The sequence below is a fragment of the Stegostoma tigrinum genome, chromosome 26 (genome assembly GCF_030684315.1).
Source record: "Stegostoma tigrinum isolate sSteTig4 chromosome 26, sSteTig4.hap1, whole genome shotgun sequence".
NCBI lineage: Eukaryota > Metazoa > Chordata > Chondrichthyes > Orectolobiformes > Stegostomatidae > Stegostoma > Stegostoma tigrinum.
Genome location: NC_081379.1, coordinates 13,673,766 through 13,700,788, shown reverse-complemented (window position 1 = coordinate 13,700,788; position 27,023 = coordinate 13,673,766). Strand labels below are relative to the sequence as shown.

The 27,023-nt window shown below is 39.7% G+C and overlaps 2 protein-coding genes across 5 annotated transcripts in view; both read right to left on the bottom strand.

Moving 5' to 3' along the window:
- Positions 1-5,334, bottom strand: part of LOC125463994 (rabphilin-3A-like) — a 214,379-nt gene extending 209,045 nt beyond the window's left edge. The window contains exons 1-2 of one of the 2 annotated variants that reach the window (XM_059654974.1): positions 5,226-5,334; positions 4,345-4,442 (exon numbers count right to left, since the gene is read on the bottom strand). The gene's annotated coding sequence lies outside the window, so the exon portion shown is untranslated. The remainder of the gene's footprint in view (positions 1-4,344; positions 4,443-5,225) is intronic. The other variant, XM_059654975.1, reaches the window with a different exon arrangement.
- A 4,428-nt stretch (positions 5,335-9,762) lies between these two features.
- The window catches only part of ptpn11a (protein tyrosine phosphatase non-receptor type 11a), a 54,350-nt gene continuing 37,089 nt past the window's right edge, over positions 9,763-27,023 (bottom strand). The window contains exons 10-17 of one of the 3 annotated variants that reach the window (XR_009447264.1): positions 26,477-26,608; positions 26,201-26,355; positions 24,293-24,360; positions 23,704-23,855; positions 20,943-21,058; positions 17,298-17,399; positions 13,429-13,475; positions 9,763-10,571 (exon numbers count right to left, since the gene is read on the bottom strand). Coding sequence is in view for 2 of the 3 variants with exons in the window: in XM_048556170.2 (XP_048412127.1) it covers positions 20,196-20,280; positions 20,943-21,058; positions 23,704-23,855; positions 24,293-24,360; positions 26,201-26,355; positions 26,477-26,608 (708 nt within the window). In the remaining variant the exon portion in view is untranslated. The other 2 variants (XM_048556171.2, XM_048556170.2) reach the window with 2 other exon arrangements.

Genomic DNA, 27,023 nt, shown 5'->3' with positions numbered 1-27,023 from the left:
ATAATGTAAATTAGATACATTCTAACTTAAGAACCTTCTCTTAACATTCATCAAATATCTTTTTAGAAGTCAACTTGAAAAGCTTGCAAGCTTTTAGGGGTACTAAATTATTATTCCTACTGATTTGCATAAATAAAATTTGAAAGAGTTTTTCTGCTCAAATCTGAAAGTGGCTGATATTTAGAGGGTTATTGTTGGGATTAGGGCAGTAGGAAAAAAACAGATTGATGTTTTATCCTAATCAGACCTAATTCTCAAATATAAATGAACTATATTGCAATACAAAGCCTAATGTCAGACTCAAAAGGAAGTCATTATTTGTGGCAATATATAATAAAATTGGTGATAAATAAATTGAAGCCTTTTCAAACTTCACATTTTTATATTGAATATTTGCATTTTACACATTGCTGTGCTTAAATCGCTGTCACCTCACCTGCTAAGAATTCCTCACATTCACTACCCTTTAAGAGAAATTCCTCATCTCTGCCTTAAATGGGTCACCCCTTATTCTGAGATTATGCCCTCTGGTCAGACAGTCATACAGCACGGTCCAACTCAGCCACGCCATCTCGACATCCCAATGTGACTAGCACCCATTTGCCAGCATATGGTCCGTATCAGTCTAAACTCTTCCTATTTGTATATCCATCCAGATGCCTTTTAAATGCTGTAATTGTTCCCAAGTTCCCCATGTTCTCAGGCAGCTCAGTCCATGCACACACCACCCTCTGTGTGAAAATGTTGTCCCTCAGGTTCCTTTCAAATCTTTCTCCTTTCAACTGAAAACCGATGCCATCTATTTTTGGACTCTCCCAGCCTAGGAAAAAGTCTTTGGCTATTCGCCTTATCCAAAGCCCTCATGATTTTATAAACTCTACATGGTCACCCCTCAGTCTCCGATGCTCCAAGGAAAAAAGCCTCAGCCTTTGCTCAGAGGCTGGTAAGTCTATGGAATTCTTTACTGCAGAGGCAGGGTTATTAAGTATATTTGAAGCTGCTCTAGGCAGATTTTTAATTAGTAGGGGAATTCAGGGTTATGGGGAAAAGGCAGAAAAGTTGAGGATTATCAGATCATCCAAGTTCTAATTGAATAGTGTGTTTCCTGGGTTGGCCATTGTCCTTTCATCTCCGTTATCTCAGTTTGAATCTAAAGTGATGGGAAAAAAATGTGTCCTTTAAATAATACTCATGAGAAGCTGAAGTGAAATTAGTTTAAGGAAGATCTCACCCCTGTTTATCTGAAAGACTATCTTAAGCGTTCTCAAAATGGTGGCGTAATTATCTGCAGCATTTGACCAAAATAAAAGATGAAAATAAAATTGGTGTAATCCTTCTTTTTTCTGGTACTGATATCTTATAAATGGTTCTTGAAAAGCAAGCTTAAGATTGTTACCATTTTTCATAAACCCAGCCCCTCCTACATTTTCACATCCAATTCTGGCTGACTGAAAAGAAATTGGGTTAGATGAATGGGTTTGGGATTTGAAGAATCTCATTGGCATTCATGAGTAGAACCTGCAAATTCTGTTTCAGATCTTTAATCTATTCCACATGGGTATGAATTGGCATCGGATCCAATAACTCATTAATTGGCACAATACGTGCAGCCTCACACTGTACATCTGAAGGTTGGCTGTTTTTTAATGGAACTGTCTCGAGTTGAGCAAGTTCCATTTTCTCTTTTCCTCTTTCTGCATTTCTGAGCTCTTCTCCACTCTTCCCCACCACCACCCTAATAGCAAACAAATGCTACCTTCCGCCACCTGTGATTAGTAATCAAAAATTGGCTTACTGGAGATGCAGAAACAAATTTCCATAAAGGTGAGCTGCTCAGAAATTCCAAATATCTGCCATGACATAATGCCACAGTCAGAGTCATGGGTTTTAGATTATTATCCCAACTGAATTCAGGCTTAGGGTCAAGATGTCAAATATCACAATCATGGGTGGTGTCTTAGTTAGTCTCAGGCTCTGGGTTGAAATACCAACTGGAATTGGGATTGTAGCTGCTCGCAGTTTTAGCCCTGAGATGCCAACTGCTGCTAAGGTGAAGGTTGGGTCCACATTGGGCAATCAATATTGGCTATAGTTTTGGGATGGAAATGGCATCCGATTTGGGACTCTGGGTTGGAATTTCAGCTGATGGTATCAGCGATCTGAAGTCAGGCCTGAAGACCAACAAGTTGTGGCTTTTGAGTTCAAGTTCAGAAAGAGTATAGGTTTCTGATGAGGTCCCAATTTTTATACAAGACAAAACAAAAACATTTTTAGACACAAGTTAATTTAAAATGTGTCGAAAGGAGAAGTCGAGATTCTAGGTTTTCCACTATGTGATGTTATTCACTCAAGATGAATTGGACCATGTTCAGCACCATTCATGAATTCTCAAACACTGAAGCTGTCTACGTCTAAATGCAGTAAGACCTGGACAATATCTAGGCTTAGGCTGAGAAATGGCAAGTAACTTTAGCCACACGAAGACCATCTCCAATAAGAGACAATCTAACCAATTTCCCTTGACGTTCAATGGCATTACCTTCACTGAATCCACCCCTATTTATATCTTGGGAGTTACCATTGACCAGAAACGCAACTAGACCCACCTTGTAAATACAGAGAGTAGAACAGCAGGTCAGTGGGTATGAATTATACAGCAAATACCTCATCTCCTACACTTCCCGCTTGCCTGGAGGAGCGTGGCTCCAGTGACACTCAAGAAACTTGACACCAACCAGGACAAAGCAACCCACTTGATTCTTTGTGGATGGATTGACAGCTGTGATGCTCACTCGCAGCAGTGTGTACTATCTACAACATGAACTGCAAAAACGCACCACAGATCCTTAGACAGCACCTTCTAAACTAACAAGCACATCTATTTAGAAGGACAAGGGCAGAGGATACATGGGAACACCTGCAAGTTCCCCTTCAAGCCACTCTCCACCCTGACTTGGAAATATATTGCTGTTCCTTCACTAATGCTGGATCAAAATCCTGGAATTCCCTCCCAGACAGCATTGTGGGTCCACCCAGAGCAAACCGATTGAAGTGGTTCATGAAGGCAGCTCACTATCGCCTTCTCAGGGGCAATTAGGGATGGGCAATAAATGTTGGCCCCAGCCAGCTATGCCCACACACCATGAGAGGATAAAAAGGGGGTGATGGAATCTGGTGCTTTAATGAGTTTCAGCAGAATAGGGAAAATCATCCTTACTTTGGATGGGAGTGGACTAAGTACATCAACCAACAATGAGAGAAGCAACAAGCAGAACCCTGAAGAGCAATCCTGCAGAGTTTTGCATAAACAAGGCAGCCTCTCACAGAGACTAACACGAGCTTAAATCCATGGAGGCTTCAGCTTGTTTTTAAGATAAAGAACGGAAGAAATATAAGCAGGATTAGGTCATGTGGTCCCATGAGCCTGCTCCACTACTGAATAAGATCACAGTTGATCTTCTCTCTCAACTGCATTTTTCTCCCCATATTTGTTGATTCCTTTATTTATGAAACTCAATCCCGAACATACTCAATGACTGGGTATCTTCAGTCCTCTGGCGTGGAGAATTCCAAAGATGTAATTTTGAAACAACTTGTTGCAACTGGTCTTCACATTGGGGACACACTTGGTCATGTTGTGTGGCATTATCGCTGACCTAAATGACAGATTTTCAAATAGCTCATGGGTGGGTCCCCATGAGTTGCCATGGGTCATCAACAGCAGCAGGATTCTTCTCCACTACGATGTCAACCCTCATGGCCTCGCATATCCCCAACTCTATCATTACCATTTAGTCAGAGGAACAACCCAGATTCAATGAAGAATGCAGGAGGGTATGTAAGCAGAATCACAGGCGTACATAAAAATGAGATGCTTGCCTAGTGAAGCAAGGGCTCAGGGCTCCTTGAATGCCAAGTTACATAATGAGCAAGCGATAGGCAAAGCAAAATAATCCCACGACCAACAGATCACATCCAAGCTGTGCTGTCCTGTCACGTCTGGCTGTGAAGAGCTGTATGCAATTAAACAACTCACTGGCGGAGGCAGTTCTACAAATATCCTCATCCTCAATGAAGGGGGAATCCAGCATATCAGTAAAAAAAAAACATGCACAAAAGAAACCTGGATCAGGAATGCAGACAATACATCCCTGTTGAGCCTGCTCCATCACTAAATGCAATCATGAGATATTTCCCCTCCTAATGAATCTAGAACCACGGTTCACTTTTTAAAAAAAAGGAAGACCTATGTACAACAGAAATGAGGAAGATAATCTTCTCCAAATGAACTGTTAACACCTAGAATTCTCTCCCCCAGGGAGCAGTGAATGCTGGGCTACTGACCTTAACTCGGTTGTCTGTCAGACATGTCAGACAAGATAAAATAGGAGCAGGGCTAGCTTCTGTTCAGAGCGGCATCAACTGCATTATGGAATGTGAATCTGAAGTAAATAAAATGGGAAAAAAAATTTTATAACATTCATCTGTGCACGGATATCAGGCATCATTTGCAGGTAGCTGACACGCAGTGCTAAACCAATACTGGGAGCCAATGCTGCAACTTTAACAATGCAGTCAAGTACAGACTGGTGTCGCCATGGATTTTCTACTATCAGTCATAGAAGAAGAAAAAGTCAGAAGTCAAGAATATTCTTGGGAAAATGCTGCTTTACTGAAGGTTCATATTTTGCATTGTCACTTTTCCAACTTGCCAGACTGAAAACACAGATAAGGAGGATTGTTTTGGGACTCTCACATCAACCTCTCTTGGGAGTCTAGCCTTCTCAGTTACAAATGAAAAACACACAGCTCTCAGATACTGACACAAGTTATGCAGCAGCACTCTCCATCACCAAATGCAAAACTGCAGGAATAAAAACTTGAATCTGTTGTTAATGCTCACTCTTACAGTCTTAAGCTGCATAGCTCTATTCTCCATAACTGCACATGGGAGAAGCAGATACTGCTTCTAGTTACTCGCACAGGTAGGAGAGCACAGCCGAGTACACCAATTTAACTAATAACTAACCAAAACAGATAATCATTATAACATTTAGCTGAACATTTTTTTCACATTGAAGTCCTACAAGTATTCACGTCCTTTAAATGTTTGTGGTGCTGTGAAACACCTTTGTTGCCAAATTAATATTTGTTCCCCTTTCTCCCCACAAGAGCTAAATTATCACTGCTGAAACAAAAACCTGTTATTGTTTTGTAGTTCCTACCTTTCCCACACAGGATGGTTCAGCGGCAAGGTTGTAGCTAACAGTCTCTCCTGCCCCTTGCCTCTGTCTGAGCAGCTGACAGCCTGATGATTCTCTCCTCCAGGAGTCCTTATTGTGAGAATGTACACAGCTGTGAGCATGCTCATTGAGTGACAGGTCCCTGCTGATCACCACCAGAAACCCTGTACCATACCTAGCCATGGACTCTCTTTGCTTAAAAAAAAAGCCTTTTTACTTTGAAAACAGTCAGTCAGATTGGATTAAAACAAACTAAATACAAGCAAAATGATTAAAGCTAAGACTGCGTGTTATTTTTAATTTAACGTTAGGCTGTAAGCATGCTATCAAGCCCTGCACTTATTCCATGGACCCAATTACCCTTGAAAGGGTGATAGTGAGCTTTAACAGCTACAGCCCATCTGGTGCAGGTACAGACAGTGCTGATGAGAAGGGAACACAAGAATTTTGATTCTGTGACAGCAAAAGAATGGTAGAATAGTTCCCATTCAGGATGGTATGCAAACAGGAGGTTGGAAGAACGCAGCAGGCCAGGAAGCATCTGGAGGTAAAGAGCAGTCAGTCAATGTTTCAGGTATTCTGGATGGTGTTCAGCTGAGAGGACAGCTTGCAGGTGGCATTGTTTCCATGAAGCCGCTGTGCTGGTCCATCTCAGAAGTGGACTTAGTGGATTTGGCTGCATATGTTTTGGATTAGAAGAGACTCATGAGGCACTGCATGTGCAACTTGGAAGCTACTGTTACTCCTTTAAAACAAACCCTTATTGTTCATATGAATTAAATAAGCCCATTGCCCCAAGGTACATAAGATACAAACACAGTCTGCTGTGCCATTCAGTAACAAGGGAAATTAAAATATCAAGCTTATTTCCTTGTGCTAATGGCCCTTCACCTTGTGAAACTCCCTTTGGATATGGAGCACTTATGGCATAAACCCCGCAGTGTTCAATGTCACATTTTGAATCTCCTGTGGGATTTCCAATTAATAGTTTGGAGGTGGTGTCTCTCGGGCCAGAGTCAATTCCATCACAGGGCTCATTGCACTGACATGGGACAGTAGGAATAGGAGAAATGCAGTGGAAACCTTTACAGAAAACAACATTCACCAAGTCAAATAAATAGATCACAGTCCACCCATTGGAAGGATGCTTCAAGCATCACAACCATCCAGAAACCAAAACATTTGACAGAACTAAGCTGCAATGGAACTGAAAGCCAGAAGACTAATGCTTTAATCCTCTTAGTGATATTTTAGCCATACAGTTCTATTTGTAGGTGAGGAAGCTAGGAACTGAAATTGTGGTCTAATTGTGACTAATTTCTGCTCATCGCCACAAAAGAATCAGAAAAGGAAGTTCAAGAATAACAGGCAGAAGAATGATGAAAAAGAAGCTTGGAGGAAATTCACAGGGATGTGTAAAAATGCAGTGATCAAAGGAAAAGATGTAAGAATGTAACAGAGGAGCAAGTTATAATCAGGAGGAACTATTTAGAGCAATGGTAAAGCTGATGACCCAAGGCAAGGTAGAAAAGGTAAGCAAAGAAAATGGAAGGTAACTGTCCACATATTGTCTATAATACAAATGCACAAGGAGTACAATCAATCAATCTGATGCACATTTCAGTTAGGTTATTTTAGTAGTTATTGGCTACATAAATGCCTGCAGCACTAAAGGAATAAGCTGGTCATACATGGTATTGAGTCCTTCCAGCATGTTCCATCATTTAATGGGATTATGAGTCCAGTCACAGTTTAGCCACAAACACACTTTTTGAAAGACTTTTTATCCAAATTGCATGCAGCATTTTTACCATGCTACTGTTCACCCTTTATACCTCTTCGGAGGGAAAGCACAAAGCATGATCATACAATTTCAGCCATAATTCATTCTTCCCACCCCATCCCATAACACTATCACCTCTAATACAGTGATGAAAGGAAACTAGACTCCATGTAAGCAAATTTCTGTTGTGTGTAAATTCTACCCACAGAGCAATTTATTTTTTTGACAGCATCTCTCTTACCAAAGTATTTAATTTCCATTAAAAGTACATCATTAGGCTATTAAGAGTCTACTTAAGATTCCTGTGCTTTTTAAAAATTCACTCAGAACATGGGCATCCCTACCTGAGCCAGCATTTACTGCTTGTCTCTAGTTGCCTCTGAGAAGGTGGTGGTGAACTACCTTTTTGAACTACTACAGTCCACCTGCAGTAAGCGCACCCTTAAGGTCTTAGGGAATGACATGGCAGGATTTTGACCTAGAAATCACTGTTCCTTCAGTGGTCACCAAGTCGGGACAGTGAGTATTTTGGAGGGGAACTTGGTGTTTCCATGCATCTGTTGCCCTTGTCTTTCTAAATGAAGTTAGTTTGGAAGGTGCTATCTAATGAATTTTGGTGAATTTCTGCTGTGCATCTTGTAAACAGTACACACTGCTGCTACTGTGCATTGGTGGTGGAGGGAGTAGATGCTATACCAATCAAGTGGGCTGCTTTATCCTGAATGGTATCAAGTTTGTGTTCCCAAGTCAGACAGAACACTTGTGCAGAAACCATGCAGGAAGCTTGAACACCACACTTTGGGAAACCCTGGTGTGAGTATCTGATATGTTGGAGTCTCAAGCTGAGGCAGTAATGGCCACTGTGAAGCTCTGAACTAGTGAGAACAGCTGTTTGCCCAGTGCTTCCAGATGGGTCACAGCAATTAAAGCCCTGAAATGGAGTTATGTAGGAGAAAGGCCAGGGCTTCCCAGGCTTTACATTACCTGTGCACATGGCATTTATTATTTAGGTACATGCCCACATGCAGATACATTTTGCACATTCTCTCTTTGAGAAAAACCTCAAAATGGTCTAATGTGTGTCATGTACTCCATGGAGTTATTTAACAAATCATTTCTAAATTAGTCAAAAGATCCCTAGCGACAATTCAGGAGGCAATTTTTCATACAGGTGCAGCAAAAATTTGGTACATTCATATCTTGAAAGCTGAAGAAGCTGGGTCAATTGAAAATCTTCAAAAGCATGGGACAGATTACTTAGTAAAGATTTCAAGGGCTATGAAACAAAGTTAAAATGAACTTACAGAATGGGCTGGAATATCTAAATAGGTGACTAATATGTTTGTAATAGATTTACTGCAGTATTATCAGGGATAAACTTAAGTATAGTGACTTTAATTGAAATTAGAGGGATCAGTGTTTGGTAGAATAAATTGACCACCATGCAAAATAAAAAGTATAGAAGAGTAAAAAGGCTTAAAGAAATATGGCAAATTTAGACAGCAGCAATTCCAAAGAAAGTGAGAGTGAAGTTAACTGCCAGCACCTGTCATGTAAATTAGGCAGCAATTAGATTATTTCTGCTCTAAACATGCAGAGTTGTATCACAGCCAACATCCAATAAGCACCTGAAAAATTATTGTATGTGTGTAAACATCACACACAGCGGGCAGGCTACGGAAGAGAAATATGCGAGGATTCCAATCCTGGATTTGCGAATGGTTTTCTCATTCACATTCTCAGAAAAATGCACCAAACAGCAACCAGGTGCAGTGATTCCCCTGATCACAGGAGCAAGAGTAGATCAGGTCTTGCCAGGCAGACCAGGTTCGAGTCATTATGCAATGTATCATTACATCGACTAACATTTCTTGGGCATTGGGCCAACAAACATAAGAACAGGAGTAAGATCATTCAGCTCCTCAAGCCTGTTCTGCTGTTCAACATAATATGGATCGTAGCTGATCAGGCATTGTTTGCATCCACTTTCCTGCTCCTTCCCTGCCTTAAATATATATAAATATACTCTGTCACCACAGCTCTGTGGCAAAGAGTTCTGAAGACTCAATCTTCAGAGGAAATTCCTCATCTCAGTCCTAAAGTGGCACATCTTAATTCTAGGATCTATGCCCCCGGTCCTAGATTCTTCCATGAGGGGGAACATCCTCTCAGCACTTACTCTGTCTCAAGAATCTAACACATCGTTGAAACTAGGATAACAATAAACAAATCAACTGGATTATTGCTATCCATTGAGAAGATCCTTCAACAGAGAAGCAGAGACGAGAAATTAATTGTTGGTTATGCTAAATTTCGCTTTCAAATGCTTGTTGGAGGAAATGGTTGAGTTGGCAAGCAATTTTACATGAGGTTCTGGGAGAAAATAAGTAGAGGTTTATAGTGAGCCTTAGATATACATCTTCCTCCATTTGCTGTTATATCTCTGATAAAGAACAATGCAGATTGTAGAGTTTATGTATATGCAGCAATGACATTCCTAGGTTCGTAAGTTGTGCTTGCTGGAGGCTGCAAGGATCAAAAAGCAAATACATACATTCACTCATTTAAGTAAGTATCAGAATTGTGCGCAATGCATTTCCACATATAATTGTACTTTGAGTCCCTCCAGACAATTACTTACTGTACAGCATCTCCAGAAACCACAGGAAAGGGGAAATTGAAAAAATGATACTCAGCTTATATAAAATGATTTTATTTCTAATTTTAGATCTGATACATTACAAATACATTTATACTCTGATATCAGCTTACATAGCCTTAAAATCACAGCATGATTAGCAAAAAAAAAAGAAAATCGACGACCACCCATATATACTTTTATAAATATAGGAAAATCATTTTCTGTGTCTGTACATAAACTAGGCATCTGAATGGTATGTACTTTGACAAAATGTGAAATTACAGGATGGATAATAAAATGCAGATATCATTTATAGTCATTGCACCATTATTCTGATCGTCTACAATGGGTTATTCGGTTGGCGATTCTGCAGGTGAACAAACAGCCCATGTAATAATCTGAAGCACTGGAACAACTCAATTCACATTAAAAAGGCCAACTGGGTACACCCAAGACTTTCTAAAATTAATTCCCACCCCCACCCCCAAGTTTCTTTTTATGTTCAGTATTGAATTTAAGTGTTGTGAAGTCGAAAGCTTTTTAGCAAGGTAGTCTGCTCCAGATACGGATTCACAAACCAAATGCAGAATTCCAAACTACTTATATCCCCAGTTAATGCTGAACTGTAAAACATGAAATAGCTTTGCAATGGCAGCATGCATTAGGACATCAGTGCAGAGTAATGAGCAATGTGGATTCATTGCTGATCCAGGAGTTCCTGACATCTGGAAACTGAGCAGAGGCCAAGCTCCTCCACAGAGAAAGAAGTTAGGAAGCATAGTCATATTGCAGATAGATATTCATTGCTGAGGTGCTCTCATGTGGCTTCTCACAGCTGTTGGTAGAAGCCTGGAAGTAGTTGACAACCCACCCTCCAGGTAAGTTAGTCACATGTGGTGTGGAACTTGGAAGGCAGGAGGAAATAAAAGTTTTAACACATCACAAAATTATAAAATCGTGATTCAAGCGTAAAATCCTCCAAATAACTCCAGTCAACAAACACAATAGAATCCATGGTCATATTTTAAACATGAATAGTTTCACAAGCTGCTTTAGAGACAAGGTACTCAACTCAGTTTCCTGCACATGCTAACATTTAGATTTCCATTTCAAAGTTTTAAAATTTGTTTCATATCCTCAACATAGTTAATTACAGACTGATACCAGCAGTCTCTCACAAAAGCCTATCCAAGTCATAGGCATCATTGGACGGATACTACCCGCAGAGAGTGGGGCTGATGGAGGTCCACGTTAGATTTACCCAAAATATTTGGCACAGACTTAAATACTTGTACCGTGGTTTAAAAAGTATTGCATACTGGAAAATTCTGCTTACACACTTCACTGTCTGGAAATACAACTTAATCATGTTCCATACTTAAAAGTCTGACTGAACAGTTTAGTCAATTGTTTGTAGACAGTGGGGAAGTTAGACAGTATTAGCCGTCATGAACACACCAGTTTTTTCAATGCCTATTTAATCCTTTCAAACAAAGGAGAAGTGGAAGTTTAAATGTGTTCTTACAAGGCATCATCTGCTCCTCCAAGGTCAGAATTTAATATGGTCTAATCAAGTCGATAACTCAGTTTTTCCATTCATCCTGAACTCAAATCTGGTTCTGAATCTTTTGAAGTTTTAGTTTTGACTCAAAACTTTATGTCTCTCTCTCTCTCTCTCTGTCTCTCTCTCTCTCTCTGTCTCTCTCTCTCTCTCTGTCTCTCTCTCTCTCTCTGTCTCTCTCTCTCTCTCTCTCTGTCTGTCTCTCTCTCTCTCTGTCTCTGTCTGTCTCCAGATGGTGTCAGATCCCCTGAGCATTTCCAACACTTCCTATTTCAGAAGTCTGTTTCTGGGATGTGCCATATTGTCCTACACACATACACATAGTTCCATAAGAAAGGTCATGGAGCGAAGAGGCAACAGGCAAAGAGGAAGGCAGCACCACTCCTGCCCAGACATGGTCACAAATGAACTGATGGCTTCTGTGGGCAATGCAAATGCATTGTATAGTTGTAACTTGGGTTAGAGATTGGTTTTTAAAAAGGGATAGATGAGCAAAGGGCCAGGACAATGGCCTATACCTCAATAGATTGTGACCATGTTTGGCTTAAAAAAGGCCCCTTTTATCAACTCTCCAGAAAACAGGCAAAATGAGGTCTTGCAAGCTTTTCTTGTATTTGGACTGTATATTGAATTCTGGTGAACCTCTTCAAGTGGGTCCAGTACCACAAGCTACCAGACAGGGACAACCTCGGGAAGCTGCAACTCGTCTTTTCCAAGTTTCAAGAAAACACTAGGCAGAGAAAAGCTGTGGTACCCTCAAGGCAGTTAGTTTCCAACTCCTGTCCAGCTAATCCATTGTTTCCTTGAACACTAGGACATCAAACTGTAGGCATGCTTGTTTCTGTTCCATGGAGAATTTAAAGTAGTAGTTCATACAACAGTACATAGAAAATAACCTTTCAATTCAAGTACAAAATGTTTAAACCAAAACAATACCCAAGTCTTTTTATGACTCATTTGTCTCATATGGAGCTTGCACAAATTGTAGCCTATATTAGTAAACAGAGCTGAGGGCATATAGGAGGGGACCACATTGGCAAACAAAATTTTATAGGCGCAACAGAGGAAAATCACTTGTTCCCAGCTTGAGGTCTTTTAAAAAGGAGAGTGGCACCAACTTTGACTCTCTCAGACATGCGAGCTTGCCTTACTCATTGTATAGAAAGTATGCAAAGAAAGAGAGAAATTTCATGGGGAGGACAGTCAACTTGGTTATCTCTAGCTGTGACTTCGAGGATACAAATGGAACTCTAAATCCTACCAAGTGTCAAGTTCCCTGGCAAGCAGGTCCTGAATTCAGAGCTCAAATGGAACTAAACACAAAGCACTGTGACTGCTGGAGATCTGATGATGAGTCGTTGGACTCAAATTGTTAACTCAGTTTCTCTTTTCACACTTGTTGCCAAACCAAATTTCCTTCGGCACTTCTGTTTTTATCTCAACTGAGCTTAGGCTGCAGAATCCTCCCATTATGACCAGGAAGATCAATCTTATTGGCACAGAATGAAAATGAATTTAAAGAAAATGTTTTGATAAGAAATAACATACATCGTGTGGGGTAGCACACACACCTAATCTCCAACACGGTATCAACCCTGACAGTGAGGTTACGGCCAGTGAATCACTTTTTTACAAAGATAAGAATTTAATGTTTTAAAAAGCATCAATACTTCCAACAACTTAACAAGAGGAGGAAACGGGGTGGCGGGGGAATCCCATGTGCAAATTCCAACTGTCCCTCTTTTAAGTTGTTAATAAAAACAAGGAAAGCCAAATGTACAACACATAACACTCTCATGGTCTACATCAATATTACTGAACATGTTGATAAAAGCACACTATTCTTTCAAGATTCATTTTAATGTATGATTTTCTAACAACCTCAACTGGGATTTAAAAAAAACTATTCTGCACTTAAAGTGAATTAAAACAAGTTCAAGTACACAAAGTAAAAATGACTGCAGAGAGACTGTGACTGTAAAAAGGCACTTGGGTTTCACGTCAGTAAAATACTGAAAAAGCAATGTGAATGACGCATAAATTATAGGTGATGCTTCAGTTCTTAGCACAGAGAATGGCATTTGGAAAGCAATATGGGAAGTTACTTTTCACTTTTAGTGTTTAACTGTGGGGAAGGGTGAAAATCCATTCCACAAAACTCTGAACTAAACCTTCGATGGTCATTTTTCATTCCACTCACATCTGACGTATTTCTATTTCTCCTCTGCTTTTCACAGCCACTTGTTCCTGAGGGAGGATAATGTAAGTCAGTTTAAAAAACCATTTTCAGAAAAACTGATGTATTGGAAAAAAGTTACCTTTAATTATATATCTGACAAATTGAATTCAACTATTTATAAAAGAAAATACACACCTGAGTCTGTGGCCATTATTTCAAAAGCAAAACTATTTACATAGAAACACAGAATACAGGAGTAGGCCATTTGACCCTTCGAGTCAGCTCCACCTATTAACTATGATCATCATTGATTGTCCAACTCAGCACCCATTTGGGTTTTCTTCCCATAAGAGGGTTTGCTTATTGAGGTTGGTTGGCCGGCCGAGCTGGTTTGTTCTTCTGCAGACGTTTCATTAACTGTGCTTGGTAACATCCTCAGTGCAGCCTCTGATGAAGCGTTGGTTTGTTTTCCTGCCTGGTTTTTAAACTCTGGGGACTGTTGCAATGGATTGCCTCACTTCTGGGTTTCCTCTGTACTGGAACATATATGGAGTCAAGTTCAATGTGTTTATTAATAACCCACTTCATGGGGTTCCACGCTTCCAGGAATTCTTGTGCTGGTCTCTGCCTAGCCTGTCCCAGGACCTTGGTGTTGTCCCAGTCGAAGACGTGGTTCTTCTTGTCCACATGGATTGAGATGAGAGAGTATTGGTCCTGTCTTTTTGTAGCCAGTTGGTGTTCATGTTCTCTTGTTGTTAGTTTCCTTCCTGTTTGTCCGATGTAGTGTTTCTCACAGTCTCTGCAGGGAATCTTGTAGATGACATTGGTCCTGTCCATGGTGGGCAGTGGGTCATTAGTTTGGGTGAGCGCTTGTCGTAGGGTTGATGTGGGTTTGTGTGCCACTCTGACGCCCAGCAGTCGTAGAAGTCGTGGTGGCTTCTGACATGGTCCTGACGTAGGGTAGTGTGATCAGTGAATCTTTCTGATGCTGTTCCTGTGGGCATCTCCTGACCCAGTTCTTTGGATGTCCATTATCCTTGAACATTTGGAAGAGGTATTCCTCCTCCTCTTGGCGTAGTTCCATGTTGCTGCAGTGTGTCGTTGCCTTTTTAAATAGTGTTCGCATGCAGCTTCGTTTGTGTGTGCTGGGATGGTTACCATTGAAGTTCAATGCCTGGTCTGTGTGTGTGGCTTTTCAGTATACTTTCATTTGCAGTTCCCCATTTGCCTTGTGCTCTACCATGACGTCCAGGAATGGGAGCTGTTTGTTCTTCTCCTCGCTGGTGAATTTTATTCTGGTGAGGGTGTTGTTTATGAGTTTGTGTCTCTTCTAATTTGGTCCGTTTAATGATGACAAAGGTGTCATCTATGTAGCGTATCCATAGTTTAGGGTGGATCTGCAGAAGGGCAGTCCTTTCAGTTCTTTGCATCACTGCTTCTGCTATGAGACCGGAGATAGGCGACCCCATGGGTGTCCCGTCGAATTGCTCGTATGTTTGGCCGTTGAAGGTGGTGGGTGGTCAGGCATAGGTCCAGTTGTTTAAGCATGTTGTCCTTGGAGATGGTTTCATTGGGATCAGACTTAAGAATGAAACCCGAAGGAAACAACACACCCCGCTTCCATGGTCTCCCTAAAAGTGCACAAACTGGATGTCCCCCTCAGATCCATAGTCTCCCTACCAGGCATTCCATCGCACAGTTTAGCCAGAGAACTACAAAGAAGACTCGAGCACCTAGTCAACAAATCACCCCACTCCATCCTGTTTGTTTAAGTCTTTGAAGGGTGTATAGGATTTTGTTGCCGAGTTGTGGTGTCGGGTCAGTTTGTACTGGTTGCTATGTGTTCTTGTCGGCGAGCAGTGCTTGTGCTTTGGAGATGTAGTCCTTTTTATTCAATATCACTGTCATGCGTCCTTTGTCTGCAGGTAGTATAGTGATGTTCTTGTCCTTCTTTAATCTGTCCAGGGCTGGTCTTTCCCGTGTGTTGAGTTTCCTCTTTCTGGTTAGTGTCGGGACTACTGTCTTGTAGTTTGTTGCGTTTCTTCGTTGATATTGTTTGTTGTTCCTGGGACAGGCTAGGCAGAGACAAGCACGAGAGTTGCTGGAAACATGGCACTCCATGAAGCAGACTATTAATAAACAAATTGAACTCGACCCCATACACATTCCACTATGGAGGAGACCCAGAAGTGTGGCAATCCATTGCAACAGACCCCAGTGTTTAAAAACCAGGCGGGAAAACACACCGATGCTTCAGAGGCTGCACTGAGGATATTACCAAGCACCGTAATGAAACGTTTGCGGAACAACAAACCAGTTTGGTGAGCCAACCAACCTCAACACCCACAACCTGAGCTACAAATCTACTTCAAAACCTTACCACTTGCTTATTTTACACTTAAAAAAAGGCTGAAATTAATGCCGAGAAACGTGGCTCTGAGATTTACCTAGTACTTCCACAGTTGATAAGCAAGTGTGAATTAATGGAGGACAAAGTTTGTATTTATTCATCCATGTGAATTGGGAATCATTGACAAGGCTGAAATTTACTGTCTATCCCCAACTGCACTTAAAAGGTTATGGCAAGTCACCTCTTGAGCCCAAATGAGTGACTTACTAGGCAATTTCACAGGGCTGTTAGGGTCAGCCATGCTCTGTGGCTTGTCTCACCCTCCAGAGTGGGTCAGGAGAGATTGCCTTGCCTAAAGGACATTAGAAAAACAAGTAGTTTCACACTCACTACTATTAATTCTAGCTTTTTTTACTTCATTAAATTAATCAAACTCAGCACAATAGTGAAACTTGAATTCATGTCTCAGGGAGGGGCTGTAGAGTGTTTTCCACAAAGACTATAATCCATGATAACACATTCAAACGGATATGTATCCAGTGTGGAGTTATTGGTCTTGCTGAATCATTAATAAAACAGTTTTCTCAACATTAGAGAATTAGCTACTTAGTAGGTAATATTTACTCAATGCTGCTTTAGTCAGTTCGTTATAATAAAAATGTTAAACCATTTTCTCCTCAATGCGAATTGAATTCACTTCTTTGAAGAGATGTTGGTCTCTACGAAGATCATAACAGCCAAAAGAATTGATTGTATTTGTTGCCTCAGTGCAATCTTACGACAAATGCGGAGCTGGATGAACACAGCAGGCCAAGCAGACAAAGCTCTGATCCAGAGATAGTAGGAACTGCCGATGCTGGAGAATCTGAGATAACACGTTGTAGAGCTGGATGAACACAGCAGGCCAAGCAGCAGAGGAGCAGCAAAGTTAAAGTTTCGGGTCGAGACCCTTCTTCAGAAATGTCTGAAGAAGGGTCTCGACCCAAAATGTCAGCTTTCCTGCTCTTCTGATGCTGCTTGGACTGCTGTGTTCATCCAGTTCTACACCATGTTATCTAAAGTCCTGTTCCATATCAGTTTCCAAGGACACTTTTTGAAAATGCTCAAATGGACATTAAAAAAGCAGGAATGGGGCTATCCATCCAACATCTTGGAAAGAGTTGTCATGGAGCGGAGAGCGACTAAATCTGCCCGAGGATCTATAGCTTGGTGAAGAATCAGAACGTTCTGAAGATAGATAACATTTTTTAAAATCACTGCAAAAATTGAATGGTCCATAATGGCCATCGCATTCTTCTTCTATCTCTGTTATCAAGGTATGTTCTATCCTAAGCGTGAAGCTGAATGAATACAGCAGGCCAAGCAGCATCTCAGGAGCCATTTGTGCTCCTGAGATGCTGCTTGGCCTGCTGTGTTCATCCAGCTTCACACTTTGTTATCTTGGATTCTCCAGCATCTGCAGTTCCCATTATCTCTAGAACATACGTTGGCTTGTTTTTCAAATCTTATTTGACAGGGGAGTTGAAAGTTCAAACCTTACCTTTCTATTCTGTTCCGAACACTTGTATCATCTCATCTATGGCCCTTTTGCTGCTGCATCAAGCCAACATTTTCATAGATCCGGCCACCCTCATCTTTCATCCTGTGTCAAAAGATACTGTTCAGTAAGATGTGTCCACCATGGCATGTGCTCATAAAACTATTATAACAAGTTCCTGGTTTGTGTTGCTCAGCACCCTGTCATAGCTTCAACACAAACATATGACCCATTATCCTCCTAAAGAGAATTTACGGTGCCCCAGTTGTTATTCTCTATATAATCAATACTGAAATAATTATGTGTCAACACCAAATCTGTTTGGATAGGCAGGACATTTATAGTACTCATGGCTAATATCTGCACTTGTACAACATTCCACTTGTAGAAAACCTTGTAGGTGCTCAAAAATGCTTTAATAATACCTCAGAAAACGATTACAAACTCCACTGCAAAATACCTTGACATAAACTGCCTGCTCATGCATGTTAGAGATATTTCAAACTGAAGAATGTTACATGCGTAGCTAACATTTTGATTGCTTCTTTCACTGCACTGTACATTTGGGAACTTCTTTCAATTTCAACTTTTGTATACACATAGAAAGCTAATTCATTGCCAGATCACAAGATAATCCATTAATGCATTTTTGACCATTGGTTATATCAGAGTTACTAATTCTGAACTGTGGTCAGAATTGCAATGCCATTTTGCATAGCAACACTACAAAATAGCCCTTAACATTTTGTCCATTAATCATATTGATTTTATGCAAGTGTTATTATGCATAGTGCTGAAAACAATAATTCTGCTAATTCATATTTTACCAATGTTTCAGTTTAGGATCAGGTAATTGTTTTATGAACCGTAGCATGTTGTTAGGGAGAGATCATTTTTGGGTATCATTTTCAATAAGTCAGGAAAAAAAACCCAGTGTATTAACATAATCAAATCATACCAAAAATTTGAGAAGAAAAGCATTCCAATTTCACACAATCATCATTTGTCCCTAAATTGACAATTCAGAGATTAACGCAGAGAATGCATTCTGCACCATAATTTACTATTTCACACTGACTTTATCCTAACTCAAAATAATAAAGGTCTTATTTATGATGGAAATCTTTCATTTCATGAGAGCTCCTATTTAAGGCAATGGAATTAGTTGCAATCCCTGTGGGGTTAAAAGACTATTTGCATGCTTAAAGTGAATTCAAATAATCACCCATCATCCACATGCTTCAGAAAAATCAACCTAAATTAAGGCTTTTGAAGGCAAATACAGACAGGAGACATGAAGTAACTGAATAAAAACTGCCTCATCACAAACAATACTCTTACGATATTTAAGTGTTTCAGTAAATCACATGTACTGTAGCATCATTTCTCACCTCCAGCACCAGGTCCACCAGAATGGTTACCTTTGAGTGGAAAGGCTTAAATCAAACTCAAAATATTTCCAATTTTAATAAAACACCAAAGACAAAGGGTCAGAACTTGCTGCAACAGAGCATCTGGCAGAATCTGCCATTTCTCAGACTTACACCTGCAACTTTCAGACCAAATTAAATTTTGCTCATAAGGTCACTGGACGTGTGAGCTGTCAATAATTCAAAAGGAGTGTGAGTGTCTGGGATCCCAATCAAGGTAATCTGCTTTAACAAGAAGACTTTACAATTGGGAAATGAACACAGGAAGGGTTTGAAGGAAGTTAAAGTGGATGAATTCAACAAACTAGGCACAGAAAGGGAAAGTGAGAAAGAAAGCAAGATTGCATTAAGTTACAGAAAGAAACAGGGACAAAGAAAAATAAAGACATTTAAAAAATTTTATCTAAAAATTGAAAACACTAAAGAATTAAGCTTCACACTTAAAGTTCATTTTTCAGGCTAACGATGGTGCTTGACAGTCATCATCACACCATTAATGAGGATAAATATATTTATATAGTGAATAGACTTAACGTACTACTTAAGTGACGACAATGACTTTTTTTGGACAAAGAAAATAGGTGCACTGTGCAAATTGGCAACAACATTTAAATATAATGTGTCTGCTGCTTGCCTGAAGCTGCAGTGCTTTATCCACAAATATCAGTAAGAACTATTTGCCATGGTGTTATTTTGGCAGAAAATTCTATTCCAGTACATTTCACTATGTAAGATTACATTAGCTACTCCTGTTATAACCAGCAGTTTCCTCAACCTCCATTAAATAAGAAGACTGATACAGTCAGATGATCCTGGCTGGGTTCGGGGAAACCCAGATTTGTGGGCTCAAGAAAATCCTAATGGCAGTGGACAATCACACATTAGTACAAGTTTACAGAAAGCATGTTTTGCAAATCTTACTTACGAACATTATGTTAACAAGTTAGTTACTGCTTATAAATATACTCACCTTGAGCATCAATGGATTTTGTTTCTATATACACACACACACACACACACACACTGATTAACAAACTAAATCCTGCAGATTCTTCCAAAATGAACTGCAGATATTGGTATCTAGTTTCAATCCATAAATTCAGTTCAGCATACAGCTGGTTTCAAAAATTACATAAAATCATTTGCAATAGTTTTAACTTTTGTTTCTTCCAAATACTGCAGGAAAGATCACTCCAATCAAAATTGTTCACTTTCCATTCTACTTTTTGTCTTCTATATATTTTAATGTTGAACACTTTTTATTCACTGCACCTTTATCATTAGTAGGTTATCGTTTCAATTAACTGTTACTTAAAGCATCTCTCATAACTTCACTGATACAGCACACACAAGTCTGGAAATCACACACAGATTGCTCTATGGTCCTTTTTTCCATTAAGGAACGACTCTGCATTTTTGCCAAGAGATTCCAATACAGCTCCTTCAGAAATGTGGAGCTATACTGTAATTCCTAGGGAAGACGAGCTATGCCCCCTTTATCACAGCAGCCAGTTGTTGTATTCTGAGATTTCAATGTCCAGCCACATTGACAGCTGCTGTGGAAGTTAAGTACACAAGTGTAGGGTTAGGATACGAGGGTAGGATGCCAGCTCAGTGTTTATTACCAAAAAAGGGCTAAGTGATAAAGTACAGTCTATTTTGCCTCAGATCCAGACACCTCATATACTGCACCACAAGACATTACATTTCTTTCTTAATTACTAGGCATTACTGGATATTGCCCATCCCTAGCTGTCTAGAAGGCAGATAAGAGTCAACCATATTGCTGTGGTCTGGAGTCACAGGTAGGCCAGACCAGATAAGGATGACAGATTTCCAAGGCCAAAAAGATGTTAGTGAACCAGATGGGTTTTAATGACAATTAACAGAAGACTGGCCTGGAGTTCTGGATTGCTAGCAGTGACACTGCCACTAGGAGGCAGGTCCCCCTCTTCTTTAATCCTCATGACGATTTTGTGACCACCTGCTAATACAATTACTTGAGGCCATCATAAACTTGTTTCTCCCAATCCCTGCAGTCAGCACACAGGAGACCTTTCCAGCTCATTAAGTCTGGACTGCAAACATAAACTGCTCACATTTAACCAATAGTTAATCTTCTATAATTTGTGGGAGAAAAGCATTAAGATGTTTATGAATTACACTATGACAGAGATTGGAAATATTGATAAATCATGGTGAAATTGATTGTACTTACTCTGTGCACCCTGGATTGGGTGTGCAGGGTGGGAAAGGACTCTGATCTCCTCCACACGTAAGGTCTGATAAGGAATATTTGATGTTTGTGTATTCACGGCCTTTAATCTTACTTTTCTGGAAGAAATGGGCATGTCAATAGAATGCTCATGTCTGACACAAGAATTTGTTCAAATGTGGAGTTAAGAGGAAAATTATCATATCATTTCAATCTTACTCCTCAAAGCAAATGGCTCTTCTCTCCTTACTCACAAAAGCCACTCGGCATGCTCCTTAACACGTAATTGTGGAGTGGAACCTCTCACATACCCTACACTGGCTTTACGACCAGCAGTATGCTACTTAGACCATCCTACAATTCATTAACATCATGAATGATATGCAATCTCATGCCACATTGCATTGTAAAGAATAATGAGGCAGGAAAAATACTGATAGGTTAAGTGAGTGGGGAAGATGCAAGGAGGTTGGGGTTATTGCCATTGCCCACTTAGGCAGGATGAACAAATAAATTACCTAAATTGAGAGATTTCAGAGGTATAAAGGTGAAAAAGGATCTGGGCGTCATTGTGCATGAGTCAAACAAAATTAATAGGGAGGCACAACAAATCATTAGGAATGTAATAGGATATTATCATTCATCAGGAGAGGAATTGAACATCAAAAAGAGGGAGTTATACAGGACACTGGTGAGACTATATCTGGAGTGCTGTGTACAGTATTAGTCACTTTATGTAGTGAAGGAAATAAATACATTGGAGGCAGTACAGAGAAGGTTCACCGGGCCAAAATCTGGAACAAGGTGGCCTTATGAAAAAAAAAGTTGGTCAAACTAGGCTTGCACTCATTGAAGTTCAGAATAGCAAGTGGCAACGATTAAATCCTACAGGACCCTGAGGGGTCTTGACAGAGTAGGTGTGCAGAGGTATTTTCTGGTTATTGGAAAATCTAGAACTAAGGGCCATTGTTTAAAAGTCAGGGGCTGCTCATTTAAAATAGATTAGGTGAATTACTTTTCTCTTCTGAGGTTCACATGTCTGTAAAACTTGCGTCCTGAAAAGGTAGGGATAGATGTCTTGAACATTTTTAAGGCAGAGAAGAGTCCTTGAAGATTTTTAAGGCGCAGATAAATAGATTCTTGTTAGCAAGAGGGTGAAAGGGGTGAAAAGCAAATTTGAGATTACAATCAGAACAGCCAATATCTTACTGAATGCTGGAGCAGATCAAACGGCTGAATGACCTATTCCTGCCACTCATGGATACATACATACATACCCCTGGCATCCAAGTTGTTAATATACACAGTTCTGGAGTCTCAACTCCAAAGACCAACATTGTGGAGACACTCAAACTGCCAGCCTAAACTACCTAACCCTCGACATAAATATACACAGGAAGATAACATTTACTGAGCTTTCTGCCATCACTCCAGATGCTGTTAGAGAGCGAGGCCATTATTTTATCTATTCAATCTACAAAATTATAACAAACATATAGACAGCTAGATGTATACTGGTAAGAGATGAAAGACAAATTCAGTCATTTTGCTTATATCGGATACTGGAGAGATTGTCGCTCTCCAGGACTTTGTGTTCAATTTAATACTGCCTTTTTTGATGTGGCTGCACAAAATTGCTTACAACTAATAACCAATAAGCTAATTCAGTGTATGTACCATAAATGCCACTAATTTTTAAAGATAAAAACGTAAAATTTGGTTCGGTTTTAATTTTAAAGAAAACTTTGCTTAAAATAATCAACTCTTACTGTATCACAGCTAATAGATACCACATCCAAGTTGCTATTATCCAGCCACAAAAAGTTATAAATATGAGCAGAACAAGGCCATTTGGCTCTTTGAGCCCCTTTCAAGCATTTGATATCACAGTTGGATTTTTGAACTCAATTACACTGCCCTCATATTCTTTAACATCTAATGACCTCTTGAACCTTTTTTTTAAGGAACAACTGCACACCTAAAGTCCCCTGGGGTAAAGAATTGTAGAGATCCTCAAAATTTCAGTGAAGAAATTTCTCCTCACCCAAATGAGGAAGACATTACCCCGAGACTGTGATCAGTTAGGAAACATTCTCCAACATCTACCCCAATTATAAATATGACGAGTGAAACCAGCCTAAACTTTTCACCCATATGTACAAACAACCACACACCTACATATACATATAAATAGGCATCCATATTGGCACATTTCTCAGCAGGAATCATTACACAACAACTAGCAGCAGAAACCCTGGCTGAATTTTCCCACAATAGTTCAAGTGAACTGAAATAAAACTTATTACCCCTTCAGCCATCACAGCAAAGATCAGTTAAGTTCAGTGACTCTATATCAGATTAGTACTGCAGCTTGTGGTTCGAATAACAATACTAGTGGTGAGTTGTCAGCAGAGTTTCTTTTTGTGTTCAATGCAAATTTATAAATCTTTAGCACCATTAATTGCAGAATGGCAGCAAGGGTTTCTCAACTGGTGTTTAATCAAGCAGGATTTTCCGATAACATATGTATGTGTGTTTTTCACACGTAACGAAAGGTGATCAAACCTTCTCATCCACTCAGTGGTCTTTTCCCAAGCATATGTTGGATACAGTGGCTCTCTCTTTGGTGCAAGTCTTAGCTGAATGAGACTACCCAATTTGTTATTGCAATGAATGATTAGTTATAAACAGCAGTGAAAAATGTTGTTTATGGAATAGCACATATTAAACATAGTGTTAACATTTCAGCTCACTAAACACATACCTGCTCCTCTTCGATGCGACGCTGCAGGGTTTCAATATAGTGCTGAACAGCCATGTAAATGAACCTGTACTGGGCCTCAGTCTGAACCATCCCAGAACGCTGAGACCGTACCATCTGGATGCTCTTTGGAACATCAATGTCACAGTCTACACCTAGAGTGCAGAATCCCATATTACACATTTGTCCCCACTGAAGGATTTATGTATCAAATCACTCAAGAATCACATTTACAAAGCATAATACAGTCAGAGTGTTATTCAAACAAACGATCATACACAACCATATTTACAGCTGTCTCAAAACAACTCCAAATACTTATGCACCAAAAGGTGTTATGCCCTACTACCAACATCATTTATAATTATCAGATGAGAGAAAGTGATAAGTGTTTAACTTAAAAGGTGTCTCCCCTACTTTACCTTTGCATTCATGTACACTGCACAAAGGAACAGATGAACATTCAATAGCTAAAGCTACTATAGCTTTGAGTTTAAATTTTATTTAAACACCATTCTAAACTACAAAATTTCTCCAACAGTATAAAAAAATCCCTTGTAGAAATGTACAGTTAACTGAGGGCTGTACTCACCTTTCTCTCTGATGATGTCAATCAGAATGTCAATCACAATAAAGGTCCCTGTGCGCCCAATCCCTGCACTGTGGAAAACAAGAATTAACTTTTAAGATCTAGCTCAAGGATTAGTTTTTTTAAACAAAAAGTGGTTAAAACTTCAACCAACTTGATTTCAGAGATGCAAACTGGCAATTAAACATGCATCGACACGCTGGATTTAGCTGGTATCAGAGCTAAAGACAACTACCTGGTCTCAGGTAGGAAAAGTTTCACTCTTAAATGTGTTACATATGACTTGAGAGCTTGATGCTTACAATGAATGCATAAGACAAGAACTCTTACTTCCCACTGCCGTTTTTTAGAAAGTGATTAATGAGCAAAGAGAGTTTCACAGTTTAAGAGGGGTAACAGTGAGTGAGCAGAAAAGGGTGGAGTGAATAGAGGAACAGGCAAGAGAGAAAATAAAGAATGGATACCCATTGTTAACTCTGTTGGAAAGAGTATGGAAGTGTTGGTCTCAGAAGCAACGTCTATTTGTTTATATAACCTGGTGGTACAGTTTAAATAAGCTTGCTCACTTCAGACATAATTTGCCAATGGCCTTGACACCCAGAGACACATCTTTAGGACAGGAAAGAAATTACAAGAAATAAAAAGAGTTTTAAAAAAGTATATTTAATCAGCTAATCTCCTTCCCTAATTGTTCCAGAAAAGTTGTACTTTGATTTGTTCAGTCAAAAGCCATTTAAAAATAAAGTCACCAACACTTTAATGATTATTAGATTATTTTTATTCAGGACAGGACATGGAGGGATTTTTAAAAAAAACAAATCACAGCAGAAAATCATGTTACATGCTCAAAACTAAATCCCAAATATTTGTGGAAAAAAATTCACGTCAGCTTCCAAGACAGGGGGAAGGCTAAGTTGCCATCAACTCTCTACTTGTGCTAATTTCTAAACTGGCTGGTGCACATGCAGCCTGGGGGATTCTGGGAATATGAGAAGGCTATGGACAGACATGTTACTCTGCTACTGTCTCAATGAAGTTCAAATTAAAAGGCTAAGATTTCAACTCTTTAGACAAAAGGATATATTACTTTAAGTGAATGAATTAGCAGGTGACTGAAAACCTTTGCAAACCACAATACAGGATATTCAAATTTAAATTGTGTGGGTTAGGCAGTTGTGGAGCAGCAATTGGAATGCTCTGTGCCATAAAGCAGCCATCTGCTTCACGCTGGGACTGAAGCTTCAAGCTGGTTAAGTGTAGACAATTCTAAAATAGCTACAATGCTACTTTTTGTAATAGGGGCTTCATGTAAAGTCATTAATGCAATATCTTGGGATTGAGACAACTGGTCTCCAACAACTATATCATCTCTTCTCTGTGCTAGATGTCACTCTAGTTGGTGTACAGTTTTCCCACAGATACCCACTTACTTCAGCTGCGTGCATTAATGCGTACTTGGTCAAATATTGCCATGATGTTCAGGGCAGTTACCCTCACCTCAGTTCTGAAATTCAGTCTTTTGCTTATGGTTGGGCTAAGTCCATAACAAGGTCTGGAGCCAAGTGATCCTGGGAGAACCCAAAACTTGAACTATTTGTGGGTAAGTGTCACTTGGAAGAGGAAGGGGACTGGAGATTCACACACAATACTAGGAATTGCAACTTTTTCACCCTATATTAAATATCTTCCATTCAACAGAAAATCACAGTTCCAGCCCAACCACACGTGAAAAGAATATTCTAACTATCAGATAATTATCAAAAACAATTATATCGATGCCTTTTCAAACATTATAAAGTAACAACATTAAAATTATCTGTGCAGTTTGAGAAAGGACTCCTGTCGAAAGGATTAAGATTCATGCATCATTGGAGTTAAATCCACTCCTCCAAACTCAATCTTTTCTCATACCTGCAATGAACAACAATTGGCCCAGTCTCTGGGATGTTCTCCTGTTTCACATTTACTTCTTCCAGAAAATCCAGAACACCACCTGGATCACTGGGAACACCATGATCTGGCCACGTTTTGAAATGATATTGCCACACAGTCCTTTCAGTGCATCCCTAAAGAGAGATTTATGCTCATATTAGAAACTGGGAAATGATATTTCCCATAAATTGAAGTGAACAGATCTAAGAGCAGGAAGCACACTTGCACCTCCCCACTTTGTACATCCACTCTTACCTGCCCTACTTTAGAGAGTTTGAGCTCCCTCAAGATATAATCATGTGCTGGACTCTCTCGTACATTCCTGACACGCATACCACCATATTCCTTCAGGGACATTTCATCTGGCCAGTATTTCACACATTTGCTCTGAAATAGATGCATTTGGGTAAAATAGTTTACTTCGAGCATTAGGACATGTAAACTCTGCAAATGGCACTGAGAAGAGTGTGTGTACTATTCAGCAGAACAAAAAAAATCAGCCAGGTTTACAGTTCAGAGTTTAGCCTATTTTCAGGATCCTATTGTGGACCATAGGTACACATTTTATGACCATTCTTTACTTCACACTGAATATTTATCTACCTTTCCTTAAAAGCATTTGTCTTTGCAACAATCAGTACCTATAACTTCCATGCTCCAACAACCATCTGTGCAAAGATATTTCTTCAAGTTTCTCTTCCTACTCCAAGTGAAACATTTAAACTGGCAGTTCTTCATCACAGACTTTAAAGAACATTGTCTTTTCTTTTTCACTGTCCAAATTCTTTTGACAAACCTCTTA